Below are 27,173 nucleotides of genomic sequence, written 5' to 3' on the forward strand. Positions count from 1 at the left end.
TTTTCAACTATTCTTTAAGATAAGTTCAAAACTAGCATTTTTATTTCACCTAATTGTTTCCTAAGTCTTTTTGATGTATTCTTTGTTTTTTAATCGACTATAAGCACAAAATTAGTATTTTTATTTCCCCACGTGGTTTTTGGAATTGATTTCTAAACCTTTTTAATGTATTCTATTTAATCGACTAAATGTTCAATATTAGCATTCTTTGTTACTCAAATTGTTTCTTGGATTGGGTTTCAAGATCTCTTAAACGATTACATCTCTAATCGTTTCTTTTAATTGATAGTAGGTCCAAAATTAGATTTTTTGATTTCTTATGTAGTTTTTTAGAATTGATTACTGAACTTCATATCGTCACCTTCTTAAAGGGAAGATTTGCTTACTTTTTTGAGAACCATATTATAAGAATAGTAGATGTCTGTAAGTCGGTGAAGGCTTGTCAATATCTGAGTTGTCTTTTGTTAATGAAGTTGTGTCGTAAGTAGCTAACATATTCGTTAGAATAGGTTTAAGTCTGTCCATAGAGTAGAAATTGAAGAGTACAGAGCTTATTGTTTTCTGAGATAGACTCGCGAAAATGGTATTGAATGGTACTGTAAATGTTATTGAGTCACCCAGAAAGTTAGCAAGAACCAAATCTTGTAAAAAAAGACCGTACGTTACGTTTGAATAATGTAATTTAGAGTGTAAGTCTACCTAATTTTGTTAAGCAGTCCAACGTGTTGAAGTTGTCAAATACATCAGCTAAATCAAGAAATTTAGCTGCTGTCTACTTTCTGTTTTTTACTTTATTCACAATATGTTCAATTACTCGCTTAACTTGATGTTATTTGATAAATGCTTTGACCTGTACCCAAAATGGTGAGATGGTATTTAGTGTGAGTCAGTCAAATTATGTAATAGTTGTTAGCAGATAAATTTGTCCAGCTTATTTAAATTAAAACGTAAATATCCAATGCTTGACTTACAAGTAATAGTCGACAGGAGTACTTTATGTTGGTTACATTACTCTAACGTTTTCAAGTTGTCTTACCAAGTCACATCCTTCCTATGTGGAATTATTACAATTGCGCATGTTTTAGATATGACGGAAATAAATAATTTCCGGTCCTTGAACATGACAGAAGTAGTTGGTACAAGTCCTTCTATGTAAACGTCTTTTTTTTTTTTTGTACAAAGGCCGAAATAAAATTAAAGAATCCTAGTAGGTATTTATGGGATATGCGGGTATTTTGGGCGTAAGATAATGTTTTAGAATTGTAAAATGGAAGCTGTGAGAACGTAAGTAGGAAAAACTGCATCATGCCTTGTTCATTTGTACTGCGAAATAATTGTTGTTAAATTAATAATGAATATGTGATTCTAATCGTTTAACAAATAATGCTTAAATAAATATAAATTTTAAACAGTACACTTTTAATAGTAGAGAACATGCTACACGCTGATTATATTCATGTTTTTTTGTTGTGAGGTTTGCTCAGCTGTGTCGGTGTGTTTGGTAGGGTATAACTTTAGTGTTTCTGAGTAAGGTTAATTCGGGCTTTCATATTATTTTGGTAAAATGGATTTCTGTTTGTATATTTCTAACATGTCCGTAAGTCTTCTTATTTTTCCTGAATGTAACCGAGTCATTGTGTTGTTGATTTTGTCCAATTGATGACTTTGTTTGATAAGGAGGTTTGCGTAAGTTGCATTCGTACGAGCTGATGTGTTCTTTGTATCTATCTTGGGTTTTTCTCCCGCTCTGGTCAATATAGGTACTATCATAGTCTGGACAAACTAGTTGGTAAATATACTTCTGCTTTCATAAGGGTTGTTAGTTTCGATTTGTGCACTGTTTCCCAGTTTGTTGTTGGTCCTAATCAGGGTATTGAGGCCTAGTTTGTTGGAAAGGTTACATAGTTTCTATGTCTCGTTTCCGATTTAAGTAAAAGTAGCGAATATGTTGTGTGGGTTATAGTTTAGGCCTTGGTTTGGGCAGTGTTTGTACTTAGTAATTTATTAATAATGTTGGTGGTATAACTGTTATTTGTGGCTATTGTGCGAATGATGTTGACTTCTCTCTCATAGTTGGTCAGTACGAGAGGTTTAGTTTTGATCTGTCAGGTGTCTGAGAGCGACTAGTTGAATAGGATGGTAGGAACTGTTGTGTATAATAGTGTCAGTGGACGTGGGCTTTCTGCATATTCCGAATTCTAAGTTGTTGTCTCTTACAGTAAGTGCGATATCCAGGAAGTTAAGAGTTTTGTCGTTCTCATATTCATGTGTGAAATTTATGTTAGGGCGATGAAAATAATTTACTTATGTGGTAAATCTATTTTCAGAATGAGCAGCAAGTGGTCTCTCCAATTGTATTATATGTACTTCAAAAGCTTATCTCCGATTGCTTTCAACTTAATAAGGTTTATGAACTTCTTAGCAAATTGACAAAATTATCTAAGAAATACACAATTCTTTTCAGCAACAGTTTACCTTAGAAAGTAAAACATTCTGCTAATATCCAAGCTCGAATCTTGTTAATTAACACTTTCTGTCGACTTTGCAAGTTTGTACTGCCAGCTTTCCTTTATTATGAAATGCTTTAATACACACATGGTTGAAATTTGTATGTTTATATTAGCGTGCTTTGTTAGGACGTGAGACACGCCAACGTTATTATGTATTTAGGCCAAACAAACTAAATTAGTCCAACTGTAGTGCTATATTTTATTCAATGTATTGAAATGAAACAGCCTGTATACTATTTCAATATTTAATTTTATTAATTTGTACATTCACGTTCTAAAACAATTCTGTTTTTCGAGAAACATTATTCATGATCGTTCGAGTCGGGTGCCTAAAGGTAGAGGTGCCCTAGTTCGAGAGGGCCCCTAACCTACCCAATTGTTCATTATGCTTGATATTACCTGTGATATGTTAAAAATGATTAACGCACAATAACTAGCTTTTCTTTCAATTTTATAGGCAAAAGACAAATTACTGCATTATATTAACTGAACACATGTATAATTGAGATTCGTTCAACTGAATACTGCTTAAAGCAATATTTTGTCACAAAGCTAAAATATTTTTGTATTTCTCAGCCTATTACTTTATTGCTGTAAGGCAATGCAGTGGTCGTAAAGTACGCGCCCATATGTAGGCGCGCTACTCTTAGATTTGCTCTTTCCCAGAAGTCTTCTGGTGATGGGCAGTGTTCTCTATAACGAGAGAATATTCTCTAGAGGCTGAATATGTATAGAGAATTCTCTTAGCGTCAATTGCCTTTGATAGGAAGCTTAAGTTCGTGGACCAAGAATACCGAACAACTTAATACAAACTCGTGTATTAGAGGCCATGCTTATGGTCAAACATTTTAATTCAATTAATTATAGAATTAATACAAATAACTTAAACTACATATGAATGCACATAGACAAAACCTAATCAAAAATACCACTGCCATAGTCAGTAATCACCTTTTTGAAACCACAAAATAGAAAAACCTCGTCACCATAACTCGCTTACGCTCTACATATCTATAGAGCTACTGATAAGGTATCCACGTTAAAATGTGCGACACTTCGATAAAACCTTTTTTTTTTTTATCATCCAAATTTCAAAAGATATTTATATTAAAGAAGATAAAAATAAGGTCCAGAAGTAATCAATATACCTTTAAAATAATATTAAATGAGGCGCCACGGTAGCCGAGCGGCTAGAGGCGAGACCTGTGAAGCTAATACGTATTGTGGTACTGGGTTCGATTCTCGGTCTTAGGCCTTGGATTTTATTTAATGGTTAATAAAAGAAATTTACAGTAAAGTATGTTTACTAGTCACCTCCGTCCAAGACACCTAATTGGTAGTTGGACTTTAAGCCCGCCTGAAAAAATAGGCAATTTCTTTACTACTTTACTTACTAATGTTACCCTTCATAAATAGGAGCTAGGTGTTAGTTGCGTTTACCGCGATTACTCTGGTTTTGCATCACCAAACCTGCTTTTACCAAAGTAAATAATTATCTCTGCGTTCCCGTAATTCCGTAAAAAGATTCTTTAAAAACATTTACAGCATAACGCATTAGTAACGTTTATAGCAGTCCAGTAATTTACATAGACTGGTGTGCATGGCATTGGTGAATAGGTGCCTGTAGTTTGTTAGGGGAACCTGTCCATATATCGTGCGGCTCGAAATGTAAAGGCAAACGTTATAGCCGCCGGATATCAGAACTATATGACGTTGAAATCTGCAACACCAGTGGCACTGTCTTTTTATCAGCTCGCACTGACAGAAGCGAAAGAGACAGAGTGAGAGGTGTTAATGAGCCGCACCAACCCTCGGGAACAGGTGATGATGATGGACGACTTTGTGGCACACATGTTCCATCATCTGCGCCACCGGATTATTAATGATACCCTATTTAAACAAATAGGTACTTGCGTCACGTTATAGTTATTCGTCCAATAAACCGTATTCAAAATTGTTCTACCTAGCATAGATCCATTGATTTAAACGAAATATTTTTAAAACAGGTTTTAATTAAATTTTACCTAGAATAACGTAAAGTACTGATCTTTAGATGGGGAGTTTTAAATGGATAAATTAATGAAGTGGATTTTTTAAATTCTTCTGAAGTGATAATTTTATATAGTTCGGTTGTGTAGTAAGAAAGCTTTAAATAAGTTATATTTTAGTGTACTGCAAAAGAGGGAAATATTCTAGAAAATATTATAACTATCTAATGAGACACTGCATCACGATGTAAGATGGGTTTTCTCATTTGCAAGTAAGAAAAAATAAAAAGTTATTGAAAAATATATGTTGTGGATCCAGATTATACTCAAGATAATGTTCAAGTTGAGTTTATTGTAGCATAATTCGTTTCTGCTTAACAATACATGTTTGAACATACGTCAATAACTCTTAAAATATTGACAATTTTAATAGTATTTACCACATTTTATCTCTTTCTGAATTCAAAACCAAATAACCAAATAAACCAGCAAATTAAACATAAAAGTCTGAATACTCTGTTTTTAAAATACAAAACCGAAGTTAGGCTCTCCAGGCTCTATAAAGGGTTTCACCTGGTTACAGTTATTCCAACGCTCTCTAAATTAGAACTTATTTCCTGCACTAACATCCTCCTTCTTGAAACGATCGGAATGTTTCAACGAAATTAGAAATGAGATTCATCATCAATGACGAAATCCCCTTTGGGAGTTCCGCTCTTACTTTTTGATGTATTTATATATATTTTATTTATTTATTTATTATTATTATTTTTGGTGAATGCGAGTCAATAACTAAAGACACTTGAGTTAAATACCTTGTGATTGAGTCCACATGATACTTTGTCCATCTAGGACAGTCTGCAAGATCTCAGGATACTTGGGTTGCCAGTCCGCCGTGCTAGCAGTGAGCTAATACCTTTAAAGCAATTAATTTGGATTAGGTTTTTTCTATTAATATTGCACGCCGTCATCTGAAGGTCAATGGCATCGGAGTCTTCATATAAGAGCTCAAACGGCTTTTGTGTAGTCAGCAGCAACAGCTTCCGGATACTTAACGCTCTCTTTTGTTATAAGACAAGATTTAGTTCTCGTTTAAAATCTCAGGGAGCTATTTATGTATTTTTTTATTTTATTTATATTTATTTTTTTGGAAGAGGGAGTTACTGATGCTGTTTTATCCTGAAAGAAAATTGTACACTGAGTAGCTAGAAGGATATTAAGGCTAGAATTAGATTAGGCTGATATAATTAGGGTGGTATAGCATGCTATAATCCTATAATACTATAATGCACAATTACAATCACTTCAAACCTACTGTCACAAATCTCATTCACCTTTTAGCTTCCGAACACATTCAAATAATCCTTGTTGCTACAACTGTAATAAAGTTTCATTGATCTTTTATAACTAATCTCAAACTTCAATAATCCTGAAAAGCTCAAACCGCCACATAGATTCTGTCGAGGGAAAAACGCGCATAACACAGAAAATAAATTTAAAAAATAAAAATAAAGCGAATACATAATAAAATGCATCAGATACCTCTACTAATTTCATTCAATAAAATTTCAAATCATCTTTGGTCTTATAATTTCAAAAAGCGTCCCCCTATTTTTTTTTTTTTTTTGTAAAGAACGTAATACTACTTCAAGCTTATTGATTGCTACAAGAGTAACGCTTAAAACATTAACGTTTGATTAAATATTAATAGTTTAACCCAAACTAGCGGGTTTAATTCCCAAATGTATCTGTAATCTCCCCTTTCATATAAATAACCTTCATTTTAGATTAGGGATGTTTATTTAATAATTGCACCAAGTTGTTGTGCAATTATTCTTCCCTACCATTATTAATATTAGTTGGATATTAATGTCATGTAATCGAATGCATGCTAAGAATAACGTTGGTTGTTTTTTGTTAAATATTTAAAAATGAATAGCCAATTTGACGTGAAGTCCCTCTGAGGATGGAGGAGAATAAGCTTATGGCCAACCTTTAAGGTCCAGCATATTTATCGATTCAGTTAAATCGACTCAGAAAGTAGTTTTTTGTAAACATCATTAAAACATCTCATTAGAGATGGATCTAAGCCTGGTTGTAGTACTGATATAAGAACTCCTAGCATTGACTGAATTACTTCATTCTGTAGAAGAATCAGACATAAACCACACTTTTTTTTGTTAAGTAGTCTCTTTAAGCCAAATTTTTAAATCACTTTAAGCCGAGAGAAAATCAATCAGTAGCTTTCTATATGCCTTTTACAAACCCTACAAAACTATCGCCCCTGATGGGTTCCGAATCAACATTTTTGTTGACAGTCAACAGAGCTCATCGATAATGATGCAAGTTGTGAGCCTGTCCACTCCACAAAACCGGACATTCATGCATTGAGCGAACACCTAAAAGTTGTTCGGGACGGATAGGGGGAAGTAAGGCCCATTTCCTCGTTACCCGAAATTCCCATATGACCTGCATTCTGTATAGTAGAACGCCATTAATAGAAACTTGCATTTACTGACTCCTAGATCATTCCAACACCAGGTCTGAAGGCTAAAACATAGTTCTGGAGCTCTTGACATATAATAGTCTAAACGAATTTCAGCTAAATATTTCCTCAATATAACGTTTACTTTTATATGAAAATTAAAGTATACGTAGACCGTTACACTTTAGTTAATGCACAAATACATAGACACAACACTTGTGTTATACGGTACACATTGTTGGGTTACATCAGTGGCTGGCACTTTTGCTTGTATAATTACTACGGTCACAATCCAATTAAAAGTTTTGATGTGACTCTGCGCACCCCCTTAACAATTGCCACTGCTATGGACACGTCCTAAAGGCATTCTAAAGACCAACTTTTTATCGCTCCACAATCTAAAATACTGTTCCAATTATTCAAATAAACCAACCATAATAATCTAATTGAATTTACAACTAATATTGATTTTATTGTTTGCTTTTTTAGTTTTAAATTGCTTCTCTATATTATTTATTTAAACTTTTGTAGATTCAATAATTTTTATTTTGCTAATAAAAAGTGATTGAACAAATTTCCAACTAGATTGTTCAGTGATAGCGAATGATTTGCAGTTTTGTTGCGGGCATTAAAGAATCGTTTCTCACAAGTGATCTTAGGCTATTTATAATGGATCGACGACAAATATCCAAGTGTTTTCGCAGTCGAAAATCCCATTTCATTTTCCGAAAAGTGATGAACTATAATTGTAACGAAACTATTCATCTAAAAACTATTTTTTCTGTGCACATCCAGCCTCCGGACAGTGTTCTGTGTCGTTACTGCCCTTCACCGGCAGTGAGCTGTTAGAATCTCCGTAAGAAGGAAGAGAAATTCTAAGGGCTAGAAGGTGGATTCGAACCCGGGATCTCCGCGTTGGAATCCAGAATACGCTAACCACTGAGCTTATCCCTTCCCTAATTATTTTATTATTACTGCAATTATTATTACTATTATTTATTTATTACTATTATTTTTTTTATAAATTCATGACATAAGGAGTAGGTATAAAAACCTGCAACCACGTGATAAATAGCGCTTTCCTGCTTAACTGCAGCTAAAATCAGATTTTATAATAACAAATATTATTCACTAATTCAGGCCAATAAAATCGTACCCTGCAACTTTCCTCATAAAATGGTGCTCCTCAACATTCAGCTCCTTCCCCTCAGAAGCTGAAAATCTTTTGTAGATATTAATTAGTATATCTTAATCCTGCTGAAAGGAAGTTACCCCCCTTCTATTTCTTAAAGGGTGGGTGATTTATATTCATTTCTCCTTGCAATTAATTGCATAAATTCCTTCACCACAGGAAAGAATGGGGTAATTAAAATAAGGAATACAAATGAGGTCAAACAGAAGGGAGCTACTTGACTTAGGGTATACGCCGCCGTGGTGGTTATGGAACACTCAATCTTATTTCTGACGCCGGCATTCGCTAAAGAACAAGAATAACCCTGGCTGAAAAGAAGAACGCTTTTCTTAATTTTTCTCCCGGAAAATTGAAATTAATTAAATACCGTATAATTATCTCTTTGTTCTATAAGAGAAGGTGGTCGTTAGTGGAAGGAAGATGAAGGCCTTGGGTACGGCCAACATTGCTACCACAGAATAGTAAAGGAATGGAACTCCATCCCCACAACACTCATTTCCACAAGGAGGTTATTAAAATGAAATTTAATGAACGAAATTGAATTTTATGGTTTGCCTGATGGAAAGAGGGTTACAACATTGCGGAGTGATGCATCAAAGAAGTTTTAGCTTTTATGAAAGAGAAGTCACTGTCTCTAAAAGCTTCTCTTGAAAAAAAAAAACCAACATATTTTGCTCTTGGTAGTCGGTTTTCTCAGAACTGTTGAAGAGATCATTTTCATTAGAACCAAGATTATCTAGTAATACTAAGAAACTCGGCCTGAAATCTGAGCCGATGGTTGTAAAGTATTTTGGAAACATTAAGAGGATTTTGTCAATTTTCTTTAGAAGCAGTTCTTCGAGAATCTTATAATGAGACTTAACGATCGCTAACGAGTGAAGAAATGGTGCATTATGTTTGATTTGAGCATCAATATTGGGAACCTTCCTTTGCAACGGATGTAGGTTGTTCATAAAACAGAATTTTGTATAGCAATACAGTAAGGAAGGATTTATATCTTTGTTTTCCTTGGATATTGGGTAATTAAAGAATTTGGATGCAATTAGAGTAAGGAGTAATATATTAAAATTGATCTGGTTTTGCTGCAGTGGATTTTCGTTTTCAGTTATTTTGGAATATAAAGCAAAAAAATTGTAAAATTTAAAAGATAGATAGATCTAAATATTATAAGAAGAAATTTTATAATAAGAAATATTAATTCCGAATATGTGAAATATGGTGTGGGCAGCAAGAATTTGGAATTTTAAAAAATCAAGTAAATAAAGTCTCTTGAAAAAATAGAATCGAATACTGGATTCATTAAAGGGGAGCCTTCCCCACGTGAGGCAACCACCCTCTCTAAAGTATATCTTACTCCGAAATTTTTACATTTACATTTTTTTTTGCGTTTATTTGTGCTACAATCAGCGCGTTGGCCCTATAAGTAACAATGATAACAGTGAACAGTAGAAGTAAATGAGTGGAGAAGTTACCCAGTGGTAACACTCCAAAACATTTAGTCGCTCTCTTCACTTGAGAGGAACTCATGAGGCCACTGTCTTTTAAGTCGTCTTTTCGGGTTGCCAGGAAGAGTTCTAGAAGAAAGATTTTGAGCTAGAGCATTTATATGAGATTGTAGTTTGAAGTGGAGTTTTAGCATCATGAGTGACAAAAGCAATGTTAGTAAGCATAGTCAGGTTGGAGTCAAAAAATGGAGCGCTTACAATAGTTCGAAGTATTTTTAGATTGAAGAGATTGAGTCCTTTGAAGATTGGAGCGTTTAGTTGAACCCCACAGCTCTATTCCATACGCCCTTATGGGTTTTAAAATAGTAGTATAAATCTGTCTTTTGATGTCCAGAGAGAGTTTTGATCTTTCTTCTAACGAGTCTTTTAAGTAGTCGCTAGCGTCTGTTTAACATAGTTCTGTTCTTTTAAGACTAGTGTAGGGAGCGCCTGCATTAAATTTCGAATCGAATGAGACTTCATCCATAAAAATCGGTTCATACGTCTACAATTTGAGACAAATTTTAATTCTTCCACTGAGTAAATGTAATAGTAGAATCTCACATTAGGGAAACCCTGATCCTACCCAATTCGGGCTAAGATATTAAGAGTTGTTATTATTAATAATAGTTTTAATTAAATTCTCGGCACTAAACTGATTATGGATCATTATCCTAAACTGAACAGCAATATAAAAATCATGAATACCGCTGAAGATAAAAGAGAAAATATGGCTTCCATTGATCTGATAGATAAGTAATCTTAGGAGAAATATTAGATCTGTGTCATCCACTAACTTCGAGAGCAGACAGAAATAATGGTTCAAATATGGAAGTTATAGAGTAAGAACGATACAGATTTGGGTAAAATCAGGAATAAAGAATTTCGCAGCTCCAAACAAGAGAGGAGAGCCGAACGATGCGTTCTAACTTGGGATGTGTACAAGGTTTTGTAGGTGGAGACATTAATGGGGTTTCTTCTTAGACCAGCTATTTCGTAACTTTATTGAATTGAAGTCATTTAATGTAGACGAAAGGAAGAATACAGTATCACACCAAGATCCTAAACAATTAGAACCTGCTCTAAATAAAATTACTTTAAACTGTTTACAAAATGAGATTTCCTAATAATGGAATCATGTTCTTACCAGTTAAATGATGCAAACCAGCGCATTATAATAACAGTTTGGCGGATTACAACAATATAGACTTGCAGTGTTTAAAATTTACAAAACCTTACCTTAATATAATTGCTAGCGCCTTTTCTAACCATGGTTTTTTGGTTATGGTTGGTTAACATTGTGCATTTCCTCGGAAGGGGCGCGAGCATGTACTATCTTAACACCAATATTCCCTAGAGAATAGAGATCAACGTAGGGAAATTGCATCCATTAGAGTTTAGGCGGGTAAGAAGCTTAGTATCGAGTTGCAAGTTTGCTTTTACAAACCTCCTCCCTTAGACGTTCTTCACCCATCCGCAGTACCCGCCAAAATATTCCCTTCCACTTTGTTGCCACGCTACTATACCGCCAAGACCCCTTGTATCGCCAGTTTATTTATTATCATAAAGGGAGAAAAAAAAAAATGACTTGGGTATCCGATCGATAGCGAGTTCCATTTAATTTTTACCGATTAGCAACAACGTGAGCTTAATTAAACCTAGAAGATTTGCAAAGAGAATTATTTTTGACACTGATGCAGGCAAATTACGTATACTGTAATTATACGAGTAATTTTGGGCGAATCCCAACTTGATTATTTTACAAACGCCAATAAAAGTACAATAGATAATTATGGCCAAAAGCTTATTATGGTTCCTGTTTTCTTTTATCCATAAAACTATTTGAGAAAACTCTTCAGAAATTTTAGCACTCTCCATGATTGGCTGAAGACCTTGAAATATACGATTAAAAAATCTATGTGATCGAAATTCTTCTTTAAGAAAAATAAAAATCAGAGAAGATTAATTATTTTTCATTTACAATTATACACAAACCTCAAAAGAAAAAACACTAATTCGTCTAATTTATTTTATTTACTTATTATTATTTTAGATAGGCTTAGCTCCTCCAAGGTCAAGATGGGAATCGAACCAAGTACCACATTACTTCTTAGCTTTGGCTGCAGTGGAGCTCAAATTTTACTTTACTTTTGCAAAATATTAGGAAAAATATAAACAAAAAAGAGGTTATTTTAGATAGTTTTCTGTCCTTTCGATTAACCTTCCATAAGAACTCTTGCACTAACAGCTCTAACACTTCCAAAATATGTACCTAAAGATAGATGATGTGTGCGATGATTTGAGTTTAGCTTCACTTTCACGCCACAATACCTTGCGAAAAACCAACGTACCCCTATAAACCATTACACTGGAGTAGCTTATTAAGCTTTTTGGGGCTTATCCACTCAATATTCACCTCTCCATTAATCTTATTTTCAGTGCAAAGATTTTTTTTTTATATTTCTTAAAGAAGAATTTCGGCCGCACAGAAGTTTGAACTATTTGTTTCAAAGTCCACGGGTCTTCCTGGAAATGCACTAACTTGTGATGTAAGCAGCATAAATACATTAAACCAATTTAAAAGAAAAAAAAAAAAATTGTAAAGCATTAATTAAGTATATTAAATGGTGCTTATGGGTAAATAATGTTTTCTATATTTAACTAAAAGCTGCTGGTACTTGGGCGGTGGTGGACTATTAAAACTGGGTATATTTGTAAATGGCCGAACAGTATTCATATGGTGAGCTGAAGATTATTTTTAGGCACTAATCTTTGGTTAGGATAAAAATATATCTACTCACATGGGTTGTTAGCGTTCTCACATTAATATAAAATATGTAAAATTGTGCAATACAGCAACTGGGCCGGAAGTAATCTCCACTGGGTCCTACAAGCTCACTCTCTGGGACATACAAACCCATTCCCATGGTGGTGATTTACTGGCCACTAAAAATAAACCCACAGTCAAAATACTGTATAATAAGGGCTCTTTCTGTCCTATAGCCCTTCACTAACACACCATCATCTCTGTCTGAACAGCCTTGGGTTCAGTTTAGTGTTGAAGCGGGGATGTTCAGGTTCAGGGGAGAAAAGTCCTTGTGCTGTCCAGCTTTCCAAATCCCAGACTCTACAGAGAGAGGTCCAACGATATACACCAAGCCACACCATCGTTGCAACTGCCACACGTTGCAAACCCTGCCCGGATTAGAATGTAGGTTTTACTTAATCCGTGGATGGTATCAATTAATATTTTATACGGACTTTGGCCCACCGGTAAGGGAGTTACTACGCAGACCGCAAGTATAAAACTGGCAACTTTCTGCCGTTAGTTGGGGGTAGGGATTGGATTTGTGGTAGACGTAATTTGGTTCTCTGCATTCTGTTCCCTCACTTGTGCAGTCATTACCTCTCTCATTCTTCATACTGTTTGCTTTAAATTCCAGAATCTGTTGGAATGGTTTATCTTTAAGTACTGTTTTAAATACTTAAATTATATAAAGTAGGATAATTTTTATTTTATCTGAGGCTTTTACTCAAAGTTAATCTCCCTCTAAATAAAGGTGAAAAAAAAATTGATATAATCCCTTACTTTAAAAAAATAAAATAAAATCTTAGTTATTTTCTTTATATTAATGAGTTAAGCTGACTTATATTAATTTTTTATTTTATATATATATTAATTTCCTTTCACTAGCGTGATCTTTAAGGCAGTGCGAGACTCCCTTCGGACACATCTAGTTCCATTCCGGCAGCCTTTTCCAATTTCTTCAAAAGATTTTTTTCTGCTTGGTTCCTCCACACCGTCTTCGACTCCAAAAACCAGTGGTTGTGACACTTATGCCAAAGCAGACTCGGGATTCATGAGTAGGCTTGTCCAATAACGTCATCTATTCACATAGGTCACCAATTAATTTTATTAAAATCTCAAAATAATCGTATACTTTGTAACTCATACTTAAAACTGATATTAAGAAGTTTGAATTTTTGTAAAGTTCGAGTGCAAGGAATCACCTCTATGTTTGATAATAAAAGAAGATAGTATTATCTTTAATTATCAGAATCTATTTACATCATGCATTAAGATGAAATTACCAAACATTTCTGTTCAAGTTGTCTTAGCTTCTCAACACCTGAGGACTTTCTCGCTTCGAACTTATTTATCCAAGAATTTTTTCAATGAAGACATTTATATAATGAGTTCTCTTAACATTGACAGTGTAGCAATTAATATCTTGGTTAAGGTCCTTAAGTCAATCACCAGGGTGCACAGTTCGTGTGGCTCCCAGAAACTGGATCTGGAGAGAACATGAAAAGAACTTGGTGAAGTGTCCTAGGGTCAAACACAGCAAGTCTATGATGCCTTGGTTGTGTAAAACAAAGAGCCAAAGTGACTTTGCACTTGGGCAGAAATCAGATTACTCTGATCACAAGCCTATTCACAGTGCATGGTAGGTTCAGGAAACATCTGTACAAGGTGGGGCTTATTAGCTCGGATCCGTTGTACAGATTCTGTCAGGAAGAGGAGGAAACTGCCTCTTCCTTGATGTTCCTTGAGCTATGAAACCTTTGGATCTTTGAGGCCAATGGAGTTGGATAGTAGCGCAAAGAGATCTAGTAGGGAAAGTCATCAAACTCTTTAGTAGGGGAGGTTTCGTCTACTAGATCCAAAGAGAAAAGGCCCAATAAGCCTCTTATGGCTGCGGTGCCCCGCTATTTTAATCCTTAAGGTCTTTAAGTTAGTTTTTCATTTCCTTTGATTTTTTTAAGAAAATAAACTTTTCCAGAATCTGATCTAATCGTTGTGTGATTTGTTTGTTTAGTGAGTTTAAGCATAAATACATAAATAATGTAAAAAGGAGCAACAAATTATGTAAATAATATTTTAACATATTAGTATCGTCTACATAAATAATTACAAAGATCAACACTACAACTTCATTAGTTACAAAGAAAAATCAATTTTTACTCCTATGTGAAGACTGATACAAATGATCTGAGCGTCCTGGGATTGAAAAGGGTTGTTCAACATTAATGGAATGCAGGTGAATAGATTCTATACTCCAGCCAAAGAGTGTAACACATGTACAACACCCACAAACTCTGTATAAATACATGTGCTTGGTCCATTAATACAAGAAGAGGGGCCATATTTTACATTTCAGCAGGTGGGCAGTACAAAAGCTCTCATACTAATAAACGGAGAGTAGAGAGACGTCTAAGGTGAACTATCCAAGTGTCTGAGTGTTGGAAGTTGTTGAAGCTAGGGTTCGAAGCTAGGGTTAACATGGTGCTGTGAGTTGAACCTAAGCTAGGGATTTCTAGGACCTAATTCATCCTGTTTGGTCATTCAAGACTAGAATATAAATCCAAGGGAATCAGTGAATAGAAGTAGCCAGAGTTTTGGACCTTCTCCTGTAACTATACAGTTCTCAGTGCGTGTACATCAGTGTATAGTAAGCATGAATGTAAAACTGGACGGTGCGGATAGCTTTGTGCTGTTGTCAGCTCTACCCAGAAGCACACTCAACATGCACACACGTGTACATCCCAGAAATGCGCACGTCACTCGCCGAAGAGATGTAGAAACTCATTAGCTAGAACACTCCCTTCACTTCAACATACATTAACATTCTCTAAAACTTGGTGCAATTTCACATCACTGCCGCTGCTTTACCTCTACGTGAATTCATCTTCGTCTGTCTTGTCAACACACCCTTATACACTAAACAAAACTAATTGAATTTGTCCTTTGTTACTTAATGTTGTTAGATTCACTCTTGTTTTTTTTTTCTTTGCAAAATTTTGGTCTTATTTAAATTTCTCTCCTCTTTTGTTGAGGGAAAATGGATTTTGATTCAACGTGTACTTATTCACAACTGAACCCAAAAATGATACCCACTTGTCCAAGTGCATTTTGACTATTTATATTTCTAGTTTTAACTAATGCTTCCCTAAAAAATTAAGTTGAATGGTCTCTAGGCCACTTGCTCTACAGGCGGTGCTTTGTTTTTTTTTTTCAAAAAGAGTGGTATCAACTGATTATGTGAGTAACGGAGGATTGGAAAGTCTGGATTTAAATATTTAACATCGATTTTTGATAGTGCGGAGAGACGGCAATCCCATGATGAAAAGTGTTCGTCTGTCGGCTGACTCTATGATACAGGGCATCTGGGTCCCTAGATTAATGATTCTCCATTTTAGGATTATGTTTTCAGAATGATCTTTGTGTGTATGTGTTTTCCGTAAATGGGGGCTGTAAGATAAATGTGTTTGCCGAGAAATAGGTGATTAGGGGATAATTTTTTGAAATAGAATTGAAATTCCACGTTGTGTAAGAAAGCGAATAGTTCTGAAACGATCAAAGCCAGGACATTTAATCAAAGGGAAGATTTCTTTGACATGTTTCACGTCGGAGATTGAATACTTTAGTTGGTAGAGATAAGGCTGTCAAAAAAGAACTTACTGAAGAAATGAAAGATGGATCTGCGAGAAAGAGGGTGGGGTTCGCACACTTTCAGTAGGAAGTTTCATAAGTTACCCTTTTTCTCTGTCAGATTTGGCCCAGATAGCGTTATCACAATGAACTGGAGGAGAGCCACCTGGAAAGGAAAGAGGCTCCTCGTGGCTTCCTCTAGGAGCTGTTGGATTTGGATAAGAACAAGGGAGTTCTGAAGTGCGCCAGTTCTCTTTTGAACGTATTTCTTAACTTGTTCATTTCTCTACTATCCTAATTCTTTGCCGTAAGGTGTGTAAAGGAAGCGGCTAGGAATAATTAGAAGACTCTTCAGTGATTATATAAAAAAAAAATAATAATAAGAACATGTTGATACGTAGAAAATCGCTGGATTATTTTGTTTTAATGATTCACTGCTAAGTCGAGCTCGCCAGGGCACTTGAGCGGTATCTTGGCGACATCTGATGATCTGTGGGATTGATGTTTTTTTCAACTTCTGGTCGAACACTTTCTGGTCGACAGAATCTGTGAATATTGAAGGTTTATGTGGTTTAAGTAAAAAGAGGACGTGGAGTGTGAGTATAGGAGGGCTTTGGTCCGCAGGTTGCTTATATGATTAGTGATATCAGGGATTACAGGAAGATATTCTTTTTGGGCTGTGGGGCCAATAGGAAGATGATGCGGAAGAACATATAATGAAGGAGTTTTTTAGTAAGGATATAGAAGCATTTTTGACCTCTTGGCGTCGACATTCGCTTGCCTGACCGTTGGTTGGCCACTTGTCACTGTAATAGCCACCAAGATAAATCTTGGACTAACGGTTTGGAAGCTTGATATAAAAAGATTTTAAATATTAAGGTAATTTGAAAGGAGTAAAGAGAGGCAATAAAAAAGAGAGGTGATGAGGTTTGTAAATCAGAGGAGGTGGGAAATGAAATGGGATTTTACATAAAGCTAACTGCGGGAAATGGGTGAAGGAGTTTCGGATATGTACGGTTGTTCCACCAAAAAGATCACTGGGGTAGCCAGTATTTCGCAGATTAAAGCTACTCGTTTATGCTTGTCACGGTGCAGTCCAGCATTCCGCAGGAAGCAGACGATGGGCATGAACTTGTTATTGCTATAAGTATTTATCCGTGCGATCGGGGAGAAGTAGGAGTTCTATAAATTTTTGAATGAGAAATAATGCGAAGCATTTCTGTACAGTAGATGTAAATCAATGCGGATATGTATTGCTGATTTGTTGAGGAAGCAAGTTGATGTTGGTTTCATTTTTGGTTATGATGTCTGTTGTCAGATTGCTCTGGTGGTTTACATCAAGAGAATAGCTAAGTGGAATAAAAAGTAACATTTTTACGAACAATTATAAAAAAGAAAATAATTTTTTTAAAATAGAAATTTAATAAATTATCACATTACATGAGACTAGAACACAGAAAATAATGTATAAGGACATATTAATCTAGATAATATATCTAAAAATCTATATATCATTAAATGTGTTGGAAACAATATATAAAATAGGCGATTATAATTGTACCATTATAGGAAGATGAATGTAGCCATAGCTGGCAGAATGCCATATCTTTGTACCAACCATTCTTTTATTTTTTATTGATATTTGATACTATATATATATATATTTAGATAGATGGGCATGAACTTGTTAAACACTTGTTTTGGATAAGTTATCTTTGTCGTTCTTAGTTTTTTGTTTTATTCCAAAATCGATTAAAGCAAGAATGTATATACATTGAAAAGTTTAAAGGTATTTCAGTTCAGTTAATTGAGAGAGCCAGTTATTAATGATTAATTGTTTTGTTCTACCATCGGTCAAACTAATGATTTATTTATGGTAAAACTTTAGTAATAACAGGTAAAGTGCGTGGGGCTAGCGATGGATGTCCTGTTCTGTTCTTTAGTTTCTTGTGAGTGTACTGGGAAAAATAAACTGTTCTAGAAAAAGGTTGGGATAAAAATCTTCTGAATTTTATGAGACTGGATGAATACATGAGGATTGGATGCGTCTTTAAGTAAAGTTTTGTTGGAATATAATAAGGAGCAAAGAGGATTCGTAGTATTTTGGATTGTAAGGACTGGAAGCAAACACTTTTAGCGAATCACTGCAACTCTATTCTGTAGGTCACAGCGAGGTTCTCACAAGTAAAGAAAAGATTAGATCTTTCAGCAAAAAGTGTTAAAATTGGGATCGAAAATGCGAAATCGCCACTTGCTTTCCATTTCTTACTGTCGTAAAGTAAAGTTATGCCTATTTTTTCAGGCGGGGCTTAATGTCCAACTACCAATTAGGTGTCGTAGACGGAGGCGACTAGCAAAGATACTTTACTGTAGATTTCTTTTATTAACCATTAAATAAAATCCAAGGCCTGAAACCGGGAATCGAACCCAGTACCACAATACATATTAGCTTTACAGGTCTCGCTCGGCTACCGTAGCGCCTATTTCGTACAGTTGTACTGTTGTACAGTTCCGAGGCGTGCGTTATCTTTAAAGCAGACCAAAATACTCTACTACGCTTCGAGAGGAAGATACTCTAAACTTGTGAGAGGCCCATTTTCGGAGCTCTTGACCTGAAGCAAAAGAACAGGATTCCATCATGGCAAATGATTAGATGACCAATAATTCGCATCAAGATAATACGGAGAAATAGACGCCGTAATGGTACAATGGGTAACTTAGTACGCTGCAGTCTTTATCACGTGTAAAGAACTGGAAGGCTGCATCAATAAACAGGAGGAAGGACTGCAGCAAACAAAGGCGTAGCTCCGAACAAGCAGAAGAAATGGTACTGCCGTTTGAGAGATTTTTCTAAAAAACTGTATTGTCTAACCCATTGTGGCACCTATACAAATATGTAACAAATTTTCGGGTGAGATTCCCGATCAAAAAAAATAAATAAATAAATAATATCTCAAGAGCAGCAATAAAAAGTAAAAAAAATCAAGTGAAATTCTTCTAATGTTACACGTGTAACATTACGATGTGATTTGGATGCATTAAGGAAGAAATTGTTTCCTATCTAAGTACAAAGTGAAGGAATGATAATTATATTTGTTTTAATTAAGGATATCTGCGAGCAAAGTATGAGAAGTTAGTGGCACAAAGTAGTTGTGGAATTGGCATAATGTTTATTAGGTTTGCTTTAGACAGCAGAACAACCATTCACCAGCTACATAACTCATCCGACACCACAACTCTTGCCTTTTGATTTAATTAATTCTGTGAAAACGATTTGTTAGATCATAGTAAGGTAAAGCATTAATTTGTTTTATATAAAATACAGTTTGTATTATTCGCCTGGGAACACATTTCCAAACACAAATACGAACTTGTAGTGAAGATAACGCTTGTTTCTGTTAGTTGAATCGTTTAGGATTTACTGTTATTACAATATAATTACAAATCGAGGTTTTACGGATTTGTTTTTAATAAGTAGCGGCGTATAAAATATTTAAATTTTGTCTTAATAAAGTCTCTGGTATGGAAACTCACAAGACTTATAGAAAATTTTTAAAAAAGTACAAAATTTAATTTATAAAGTGGTACTTTTAGTTAAGGTATTTTGATCACAAAGTACGTATTGTGCGCCCCCTGGTGGGTTCAAAGATCAAATTTATACTTCAACTTTTCTGTGATTATTAAATTTTTTTTTTTTCTTCACATTTTCTGATTCAAGGGAACTCAAATTGGTTTCTTCCGGTCAAATATTACTAATTACTAATTATTACTAATCTTGATTATTTAAATATTACTTAAGTTATTATTAAATTTCAACATTTTTTCCTAAAAATAATAATGCTCTTCTTTTAGCTTAGATTCTAAGTCCAATTTACCAAGATTTTGTAGACGGAGTATTTTTTAAACATGCTGGAATTAATATCCGATAACAAATCTTAGTATCCATAGAAACCAAAATTCTAAATCAGGACATTATGTAAAATTTCAGCAATTCAATAGTTCATTTAGTTTTTCTTACAAATTTCCAAATTTTTTTAGTTTTATTTTTTTAACAAATCATGGTGAGTCTATAAATTTTAAAGTTTTGGAAGAGAAAAAGATAATTTGTAAATACAGTGAATTCAAATTTTTGGTTTTGGTCCTACATTTAATTTCGTCTATATTTCTATTATTTCTGTCTGTGTCAACTGCTTTAATGGCCAGGGCTAAAATAAACAAAAAGTGCTGCCTTCATTTCGAAAATGAAATGTAAAATTCAAGGAAATAAACTCTAGGTTGATATTTCTTAAAATTCTATCGAAATGATACCTATTTTTTTTAAAAAAGAGAAGTAGCAAATTTATAATACTTAAAAATTGTGACGTCACATTAAATTAAACGTTACTTACTAAACAAAATGATAACATTGTTACATAAGTCGAAACTTCATTTACTACATAACTTGTGCTTCTTTCTCTATTCGAAAATTAGGTTTTCTGTTTCAATCAAGAGCGTGGTAAGGAATTCGTAGGACCGGATACGAAAACAACGTTTGCATCTTGTCAGCTGGAAAGTGCGTCATACTTTCTCGTCCATAAATATATGTTTCTAGGGTATATTACGGTTCGGGAAAATTGAAATGGTCGAAATGCATAAAGTCTACAAATAAAAGTTTAGAAATTTTCAAAAAAATAACCATGGCTGGGTGCCGTTAATGCCCGGGGTTCGACAGCAATGCAGCCACTAACACAACGGTATCTACCTACTGATCTCAACTTATTTTAACTATTTCTGTAAAAAATTACAGTTTATTGTTTTATGAAAATTCAAATATTCTGTATTCGTCATTTCAGAAGGAAATCATTACTTTACACCTTGGCCAGACAGGTGTTCAAGTTGCAGACCCTTTATGGCGGCTAATGAGCACTGAACACAATATTGCCATTGACGGAACACAGCTACCTTGTCCAAACGATTGGGATTTTAGTCCCATTAGCGAAATGTGTCCAGAAATACTGATAGGAATAGATTGTAAAAAAACGAATGGAAATTATGAACCAATATTTCAAGAAACGCGTGATGGTAAATTTTATGGCAGGTCAGTATTGATTGATCCGGATCCGGAAACTATAGGTGAGCTTGTTGGCGGTTTTGAAGGACCAAATTGATATTTTTATTAAGCTAATTTTAATGGCCTCCTTTTTTAGAATATTTTGTTTTTATTAAATCACTAAAATATCCGTTATTAAAAGATCATTTCAAAAAAATGTAATCGCAAACATCTAAAAGAAGTTAGATGATCGAGGCTGCAAATTTATAATTGCTTTACCTGTACTCAGAACTGAAAATATTGATCAGATTGAGCAAAATTGATCAGCTCTGTAAAATGTTTTGATACCAATTAACTTTTTTTTAAATATTTAATTATTTTTAAAGTTCTGTCAGCGTTAACTATTAGTAATAATGACAATAATATTGACATTATATAGGGAAGGGATTAGGTATGCGGTTAGCGTATTGGATTCCCTCGCGGAGGTGCCAGGTTCGAATCCAGCTGCTAACCCTTAGATTTTCTCTTCCTAGGAGCTTCTTACAGCTCACTGTCCGAGAGGACAACACTCAGTGTTGTCTGTAACGAGAGGACACTGTCCGGAGGCCGGCAGTACACTGAAAAAAGCTCCGGGCGCCTGGAAACATAGTGGAGCGGCGAGCAAAGCGGCGATGATAGCGAAGAACAAAACGGCGAAATCAAACAATCTCAATAGATAGCGTTGCTCTATCTTCACTTTGCTCGCCACTATGCGCGGTTACATATGTTAACTTGTGTTTGATTTCGCCGCTTTGCTCGCCGCTCCACTATGTTTCCAGCCTTAGATGTTGACGCGCCTTAAATCATTAAAAAAATAAATAAATATTGACATTATAACCCACTCACTTACTTTGGGGAGAAGTTACCCAGCGCTAACATTAGGATTAACTTCTTAGCGTCTGAAGAGCTAAAAATCGCGATACTACCAGCGATTTATTCGCGTTGGAGAATGATCTGGAATGTAACGATAAATGACGTTCACGAAGTTTGGAATGAGACTGTAAGTTTTGATGAAAGTTTCTACAACTAGTTCGAGCTACTTGATCTATTTATATCAGAATATCTAAAGGTAGGACAGTTGCCGTTTAAATCCAGCTCCACCCCTATCTGCTAAAACTTAATTAGGTTTAAAATTAAAATGTAACTATCAAATTTTAGGAAGATTCAAAAGACTGTATGACCATGGTTTGTACATGAGTTCTAACTTTCTAACTTCTGACGACAGTTGTGGCAATTTGTTCGCTAGAGGATTTATGTCAACAGCTTCCATGATGAGACCTAGAATTTGTGAAAGAATCAGAAGAATGTTGGAAGAATGTGACCTTCCAGAAGGATTTATCATTATCAATTCGCTAGGAGGCGGAACTGGCAGCGGTCTGACTGCTGCATTATTGAATACTTTACGTATTTATTACAAGAATTTGGTCCAGTTACAAGTGACTCTATTCCCAACACCGCAGGTTAATTACACAGTATTAGTTTGTTTGTTTTTTTACATTACGCCGTCAATTTATTGCTTCACTTCTCGAGTCAACTTATGTTTAACAATTTTCATAATCTTTCTGTACCTTTGACGTACAAATTTCGAGGATTTTTTTTTTTATGAAGTTTGTAATTCTGATGCATAACATTTACTGTCCAATATACGAGTATTGTACCAAGCAAAGCCTATTTCGTATAATTCACGAATAGGCGGCTCTGCGATCTATCGCTTCATACCAGGTCAATTCAAGGCTAGTATGGGACTATCTGGGTGCCCTGAATGAAATTAGTGACCGAAATAAGGTCTTTCTAGTGTGGGTGCCTGGTCATTCAGGACATAAGGGAAACAAAGCGGCAGATTTATTGGCCCGGGAAGGCCTGCGGGACACTTCGTTGGCCCGGAGCCCTATTTTGGGGTTCCGAAGTATGTGAAGACTGCGGCCATTAACTTATGGATGCAGAGTAGGTCTCAAGAGTGGTGGCTTGCCACCACTAGGCAGAGACAGGCGAAGGAGTTCATTAAAGGCTATTCGCCAAGGCTGACGGCAGAATTAATCCGTCAAGGCCGTGGGACTATAAGGATAATTGTAGGCCTATTAACCGGCCACTACAGGCTCAGAAAGCACATGCATCGCATGGGCCTGGAAGATGATAGCCTCTGTAGGTTCTGTCAGGAAGAGGAGGAAACGGCACTGCACGTGTTGTGTCAGTGTGAGGGGCTCGTATGGCTAAGGATGTTATTTCTCGGGGAAGAAAAACCAAGGCCTGTGAGCTTTACCCAGGAGCTGCTCTCCACAATTAAGAGTCTGATTAAACGAACGGGTCTAGAGGGCGAGCTCTAGATTAGGGGAGCCACAATAGATCCAATTGGGTCGCAGTGGCCTAGGCCTTAAGGGCCCCCTATTAGAATCTTATCTTATGATTCACGAATACACCTTTACACTTCTCAAACAGTAACATCTCTATCGATTGAAAGTCCTGTACCAAAATATTAATCTTCCACAAATATTTGGTGGTTTAGTGGTAACAGGAACGGGAAATTAAATTAATAGCATTAACATGATATTGTAAAAAAATATGCTATTATTTAATGTCATTAAGTACACTTTATAATTGTCAAAAGTGTTTTCCAGAATCTCTTGAAATTAGAATTTTGTCAGAAACGTCTACAAATGAAAAATATAGTTTTTAGTAAGAACAAAAAGCTTGCATGCTTAATTCAAAGGAAATCTTTGCACCGATTTCAAGAAAATGGTCAAAAGATAGCAGTTTTATAAAAATTCCATTTCTGGATTGCGAATTCTGATATAAACATTTGTTTTTTTCTAGTTAGTAGCTAAATCCTTCCAGTTTTGTATTAGAGGTTGGTTTCCATTTCAACATAAACTCATAGCACATTAGCCCTTCTACTAAAACATAGTTCTACCGACTGTATGGCCTTTAAGGTGCTCCTAAAAGTATATTTATCAATATGAATAATCTGATTCAAAGCATCGGATACTCGCATAATCCAAGCTCCTTCCTTGCGTTACTTAAATAACCGCTAACTTAACCATCATGGAACACCATCTTTCTTAGCATTGACCATCTTCATTCGCCCCCTGAATCGAAAAATAAACTTAAAACTAAAGATAAGTTAACTTCAGGCTTTCCGTTTAAAATAATCAATAATTTTTACAAATTTATCGTTTTTAATTTTTTAAATCCTTATTTTAAAATTTCAAAAATATGTTTTTTTAGGCAACTACTGTTGAACCATATAATTGTGCACTGCATGAATACAAGATGAATGACAATTCATGCATAATGCTGATTGATAACCAGGCGTTATTCAATGCTCTTACACCAATGAGGAGATCTAGCAATGGATTTGAGGCTGTAAATAATATAATTGCACAATTAGTCAGTAATCTAACGATAGGTACTCGTTTTAAGGAGATATCAGAAGGGTTGATAAGTTTAAGAGATCTTCGGTTTCTTTTGCATCCAACAAAGAATCTAAGATATTCTTCGTTTTCCTACAGTCCATTTACATCAAAGAAAACTTACAGGTAAATTATGCTCACTTAGAGTGAACTTATTATACAAGCCTTAGGTAATAGAAATTAATAAGTAACTATTTCTTTGTTTTATTTAACTAATGGACAGGGAAGGGATTAGCTATGCGGTTAGCCTATTGGTTCCCACGTGGAGATCCCGGGTTCGAATCCAGCTGCTGGCCCTTAGATTTTCTCTTCCTAGGAGCTTCTTGAAGGACACTGTCCAGTGATGTATTCTGGACGTTTCCACTTAATAACTTCGTTGTTAAATAAATTGCAAGGCTAATAGAAGAAGTGCTTAAATAACCTCTTTCGTTCGAAACAATCAGTATTTAAAGTCACTAAGAGACCTGTTTTATTCCTAACTAAATAAAAATACTATGCACCTTCAATTATTATTAAATATTCTTAATAAAACTAATTTCAAGTTTCCCATTTGGGGGTGCCAAATTAAAGTGCCAAACGTTACTATTCTAAAATCTAATGCCGGACAGTCAGTAGAATTGGAGTGCTGATGCTTTTTTCCCGGGCACATCGACTTCTGCGGTCATTAGCGTCTCCTATCTTTTTCACTTATTTCTTTCCGTTTCCTTTCGAGCTTACGTGGTAAGTTCTGATGTTATGATACATAAGGACACTTAGTTTCCTCTGCTTGTCAGTTCATGTCCTTCTGAAGCCATGTTAAAGATGCATTGTTATTGTTATTTTTAATGAATTAAATTCGAGTGTGAATAAAAGATTACCCTTAAAAAAATCATATACTTCTCAACTTATATTGATTAAAAATTATCGTTTTAAAAATCTTATAGCCAAGCAGGGTAATGCTATTACTTTGAATTTACTTTAAAAGTTATAAATTGGGAAAATCAAGTTACTTTTTTCGGTGAAAAGTTTAAGAGAACTTCATAAATAAACTTTGTGCTTGTGACAGAACTTTCATAATAGTGTAAATTGTAAATAATTAAGGGATAATTAATTAACGTTGTACTTCAGGTATGATAAGTGGTATGAACATGAACTTACAATCGATTGCTTCACTGAAATCAATCAATTGATCAATTGCCCAAATATTGAAAAAACTCCAAATCTAGGGACTTGCATGATCTATCGTGGAAATTTAAACTATTTCAAAGCTAAAGAGTGTGCAGGTAATTATTTAAGGCAACTAAATGGTGGGCTACAAACTGGCGTCAATGTGTGTGTAAGTCAGAAAAACACATATCACCTGGATGAAAACAATATGCCAAAGGCTGGAAATACTGCTTGCAAACTAAGCACTAATTTGGCATTGAAAAATATTTGGGAAAAGACTTACAATAATTATACAACTCTCTTACAAAAGAGAGCATTTTTACATTGGTATGAAAATGAACGTATGACAAGCTGTGATTTCGATGGTGCTAAGGAGAAACTGTGTATCTTACTCGATGAATACAACTTCATGCTTAAAAAATAATGCTTTTATTTATTTATTAATTAATGTAAGCTATTTTGTAAATTACAGTATTAAACTGCTTAAAATACGTATTTTTTTTTTTTTTTCGGCGCATCAACTGCGAGGTTATTAGCGCCTCACACTCTTTCCTTTCCACTCGAGCTAGAATGGCGCTTGCCCAAAATACCCAGCATCCGAAACAACGCCTTTGAATGGTCAAAGGCGGAGGGAGCTAAGGAGGTATGGTATTATGGTCTTGACTTACTCTCTTTACCATCGCATCCGACGACTGGGAGAAGTCAGCCTAACATTTCGCGCCATTCTCTAGCTAGTATCAGGAGATTGCTTACGAAACCATTACCTAAGCACTAACTAAATAAATACATTCATACCAGAAGATTCATTCATACTAGAAAATACATTCTTATCAATAAATACATTCATGATAATAAATACATTTATACCAGCAAGTACATTCATACCAATAAATACATCCTTACTAATAAATAGGTTTATACCAGCAAGTAGTTACATTCATACCAATAAATACATCCTTACTAATAAATAGGTTTATACCAGCAAGTAGTTACATTCATACCAATAAATACATTTTTACTAATAAATACATTTATACCAGCAAGTACATTCATACCAATAAATACGTTCTTACTACATTACACGCTTATTAATAATACATACACGCTTTCTACATTCACTCTGGAGGAGTGTACTCGATATTCCACTCCTCGCTTAAGATATCCTAACCTAACTGATCTAAATTTTACTATACAAGTTACTACTCTTCAAAAAGTCAAGCAGTTTTCCTATATAAGGGGAACCCTCTTTTAAAATTGCCCGCAAGTTACATGGTAGCCCTGTTCTTTGTCTCTTTCCTTTAAGGGCCTGACACTCTTCTAACATGTGGATCACGGTCAGACTCTCTCTACATAGTGGGCATTTCGGCTTTCTTCCGTTCACTAGCAGGTATCCGTGGGTGACTCTTGTGTGCCCAATTCTAAGTCTGGTGAGCACTACCGACTCTCTACGTGGGAAGTTC

General features: G+C 35.0%; 2 protein-coding genes across 10 annotated transcripts in view; both read left to right on the forward strand.

Annotated features, from left to right (window-relative positions):
- Window positions 1-27,173, forward strand: part of Ddr (discoidin domain-containing receptor 2) — a 671,237-nt gene that overhangs the window by 506 nt on the left and 643,558 nt on the right. The gene's annotated exons all lie outside the window — the stretch shown is intronic.
- Window positions 20,006-26,145, forward strand: LOC141449749 (uncharacterized). Of its 3 annotated transcripts, none has more exons than XM_074119484.1 (5): window positions 20,006-20,153; window positions 20,925-21,204; window positions 22,319-22,620; window positions 24,383-24,693; window positions 25,675-26,145. In XM_074119484.1, exons 1-5 carry the CDS (start codon window positions 20,151-20,153, stop codon window positions 26,135-26,137), a joined length of 1,359 nt encoding a protein of 452 aa, XP_073975585.1. In that variant the 5' UTR covers window positions 20,006-20,150; the 3' UTR covers window positions 26,138-26,145. The 3 variants fall into 3 exon arrangements, with proteins under 3 accessions (XP_073975585.1, XP_073975586.1, XP_073975587.1); XM_074119485.1 differs by having other exon boundaries at window positions 22,424-22,620; XM_074119486.1 differs by lacking the exon at window positions 20,006-20,153 and having other exon boundaries at window positions 21,031-21,169.

Source organism: Rhodnius prolixus, unplaced genomic scaffold (assembly GCF_049639745.1).
Source record: "Rhodnius prolixus isolate KJV_2025 unplaced genomic scaffold, Rpr scaffold_2, whole genome shotgun sequence".
Classification (NCBI taxonomy): domain Eukaryota; kingdom Metazoa; phylum Arthropoda; class Insecta; order Hemiptera; family Reduviidae; genus Rhodnius; species Rhodnius prolixus.

Excerpts from the sequence above, each read along its gene's own strand:
- LOC141449749 (XM_074119484.1), top strand. Across the intron at positions 21,205-22,318 it reads TCCGGATCCGGAAACTATAG|GAAGATTCAAAAGACTGTAT; the intron begins GTGAGCTTGTTG and ends ATCAAATTTTAG. Across the intron at positions 24,694-25,674 it reads ACATCAAAGAAAACTTACAG|GTATGATAAGTGGTATGAAC; the intron begins GTAAATTATGCT and ends GTTGTACTTCAG.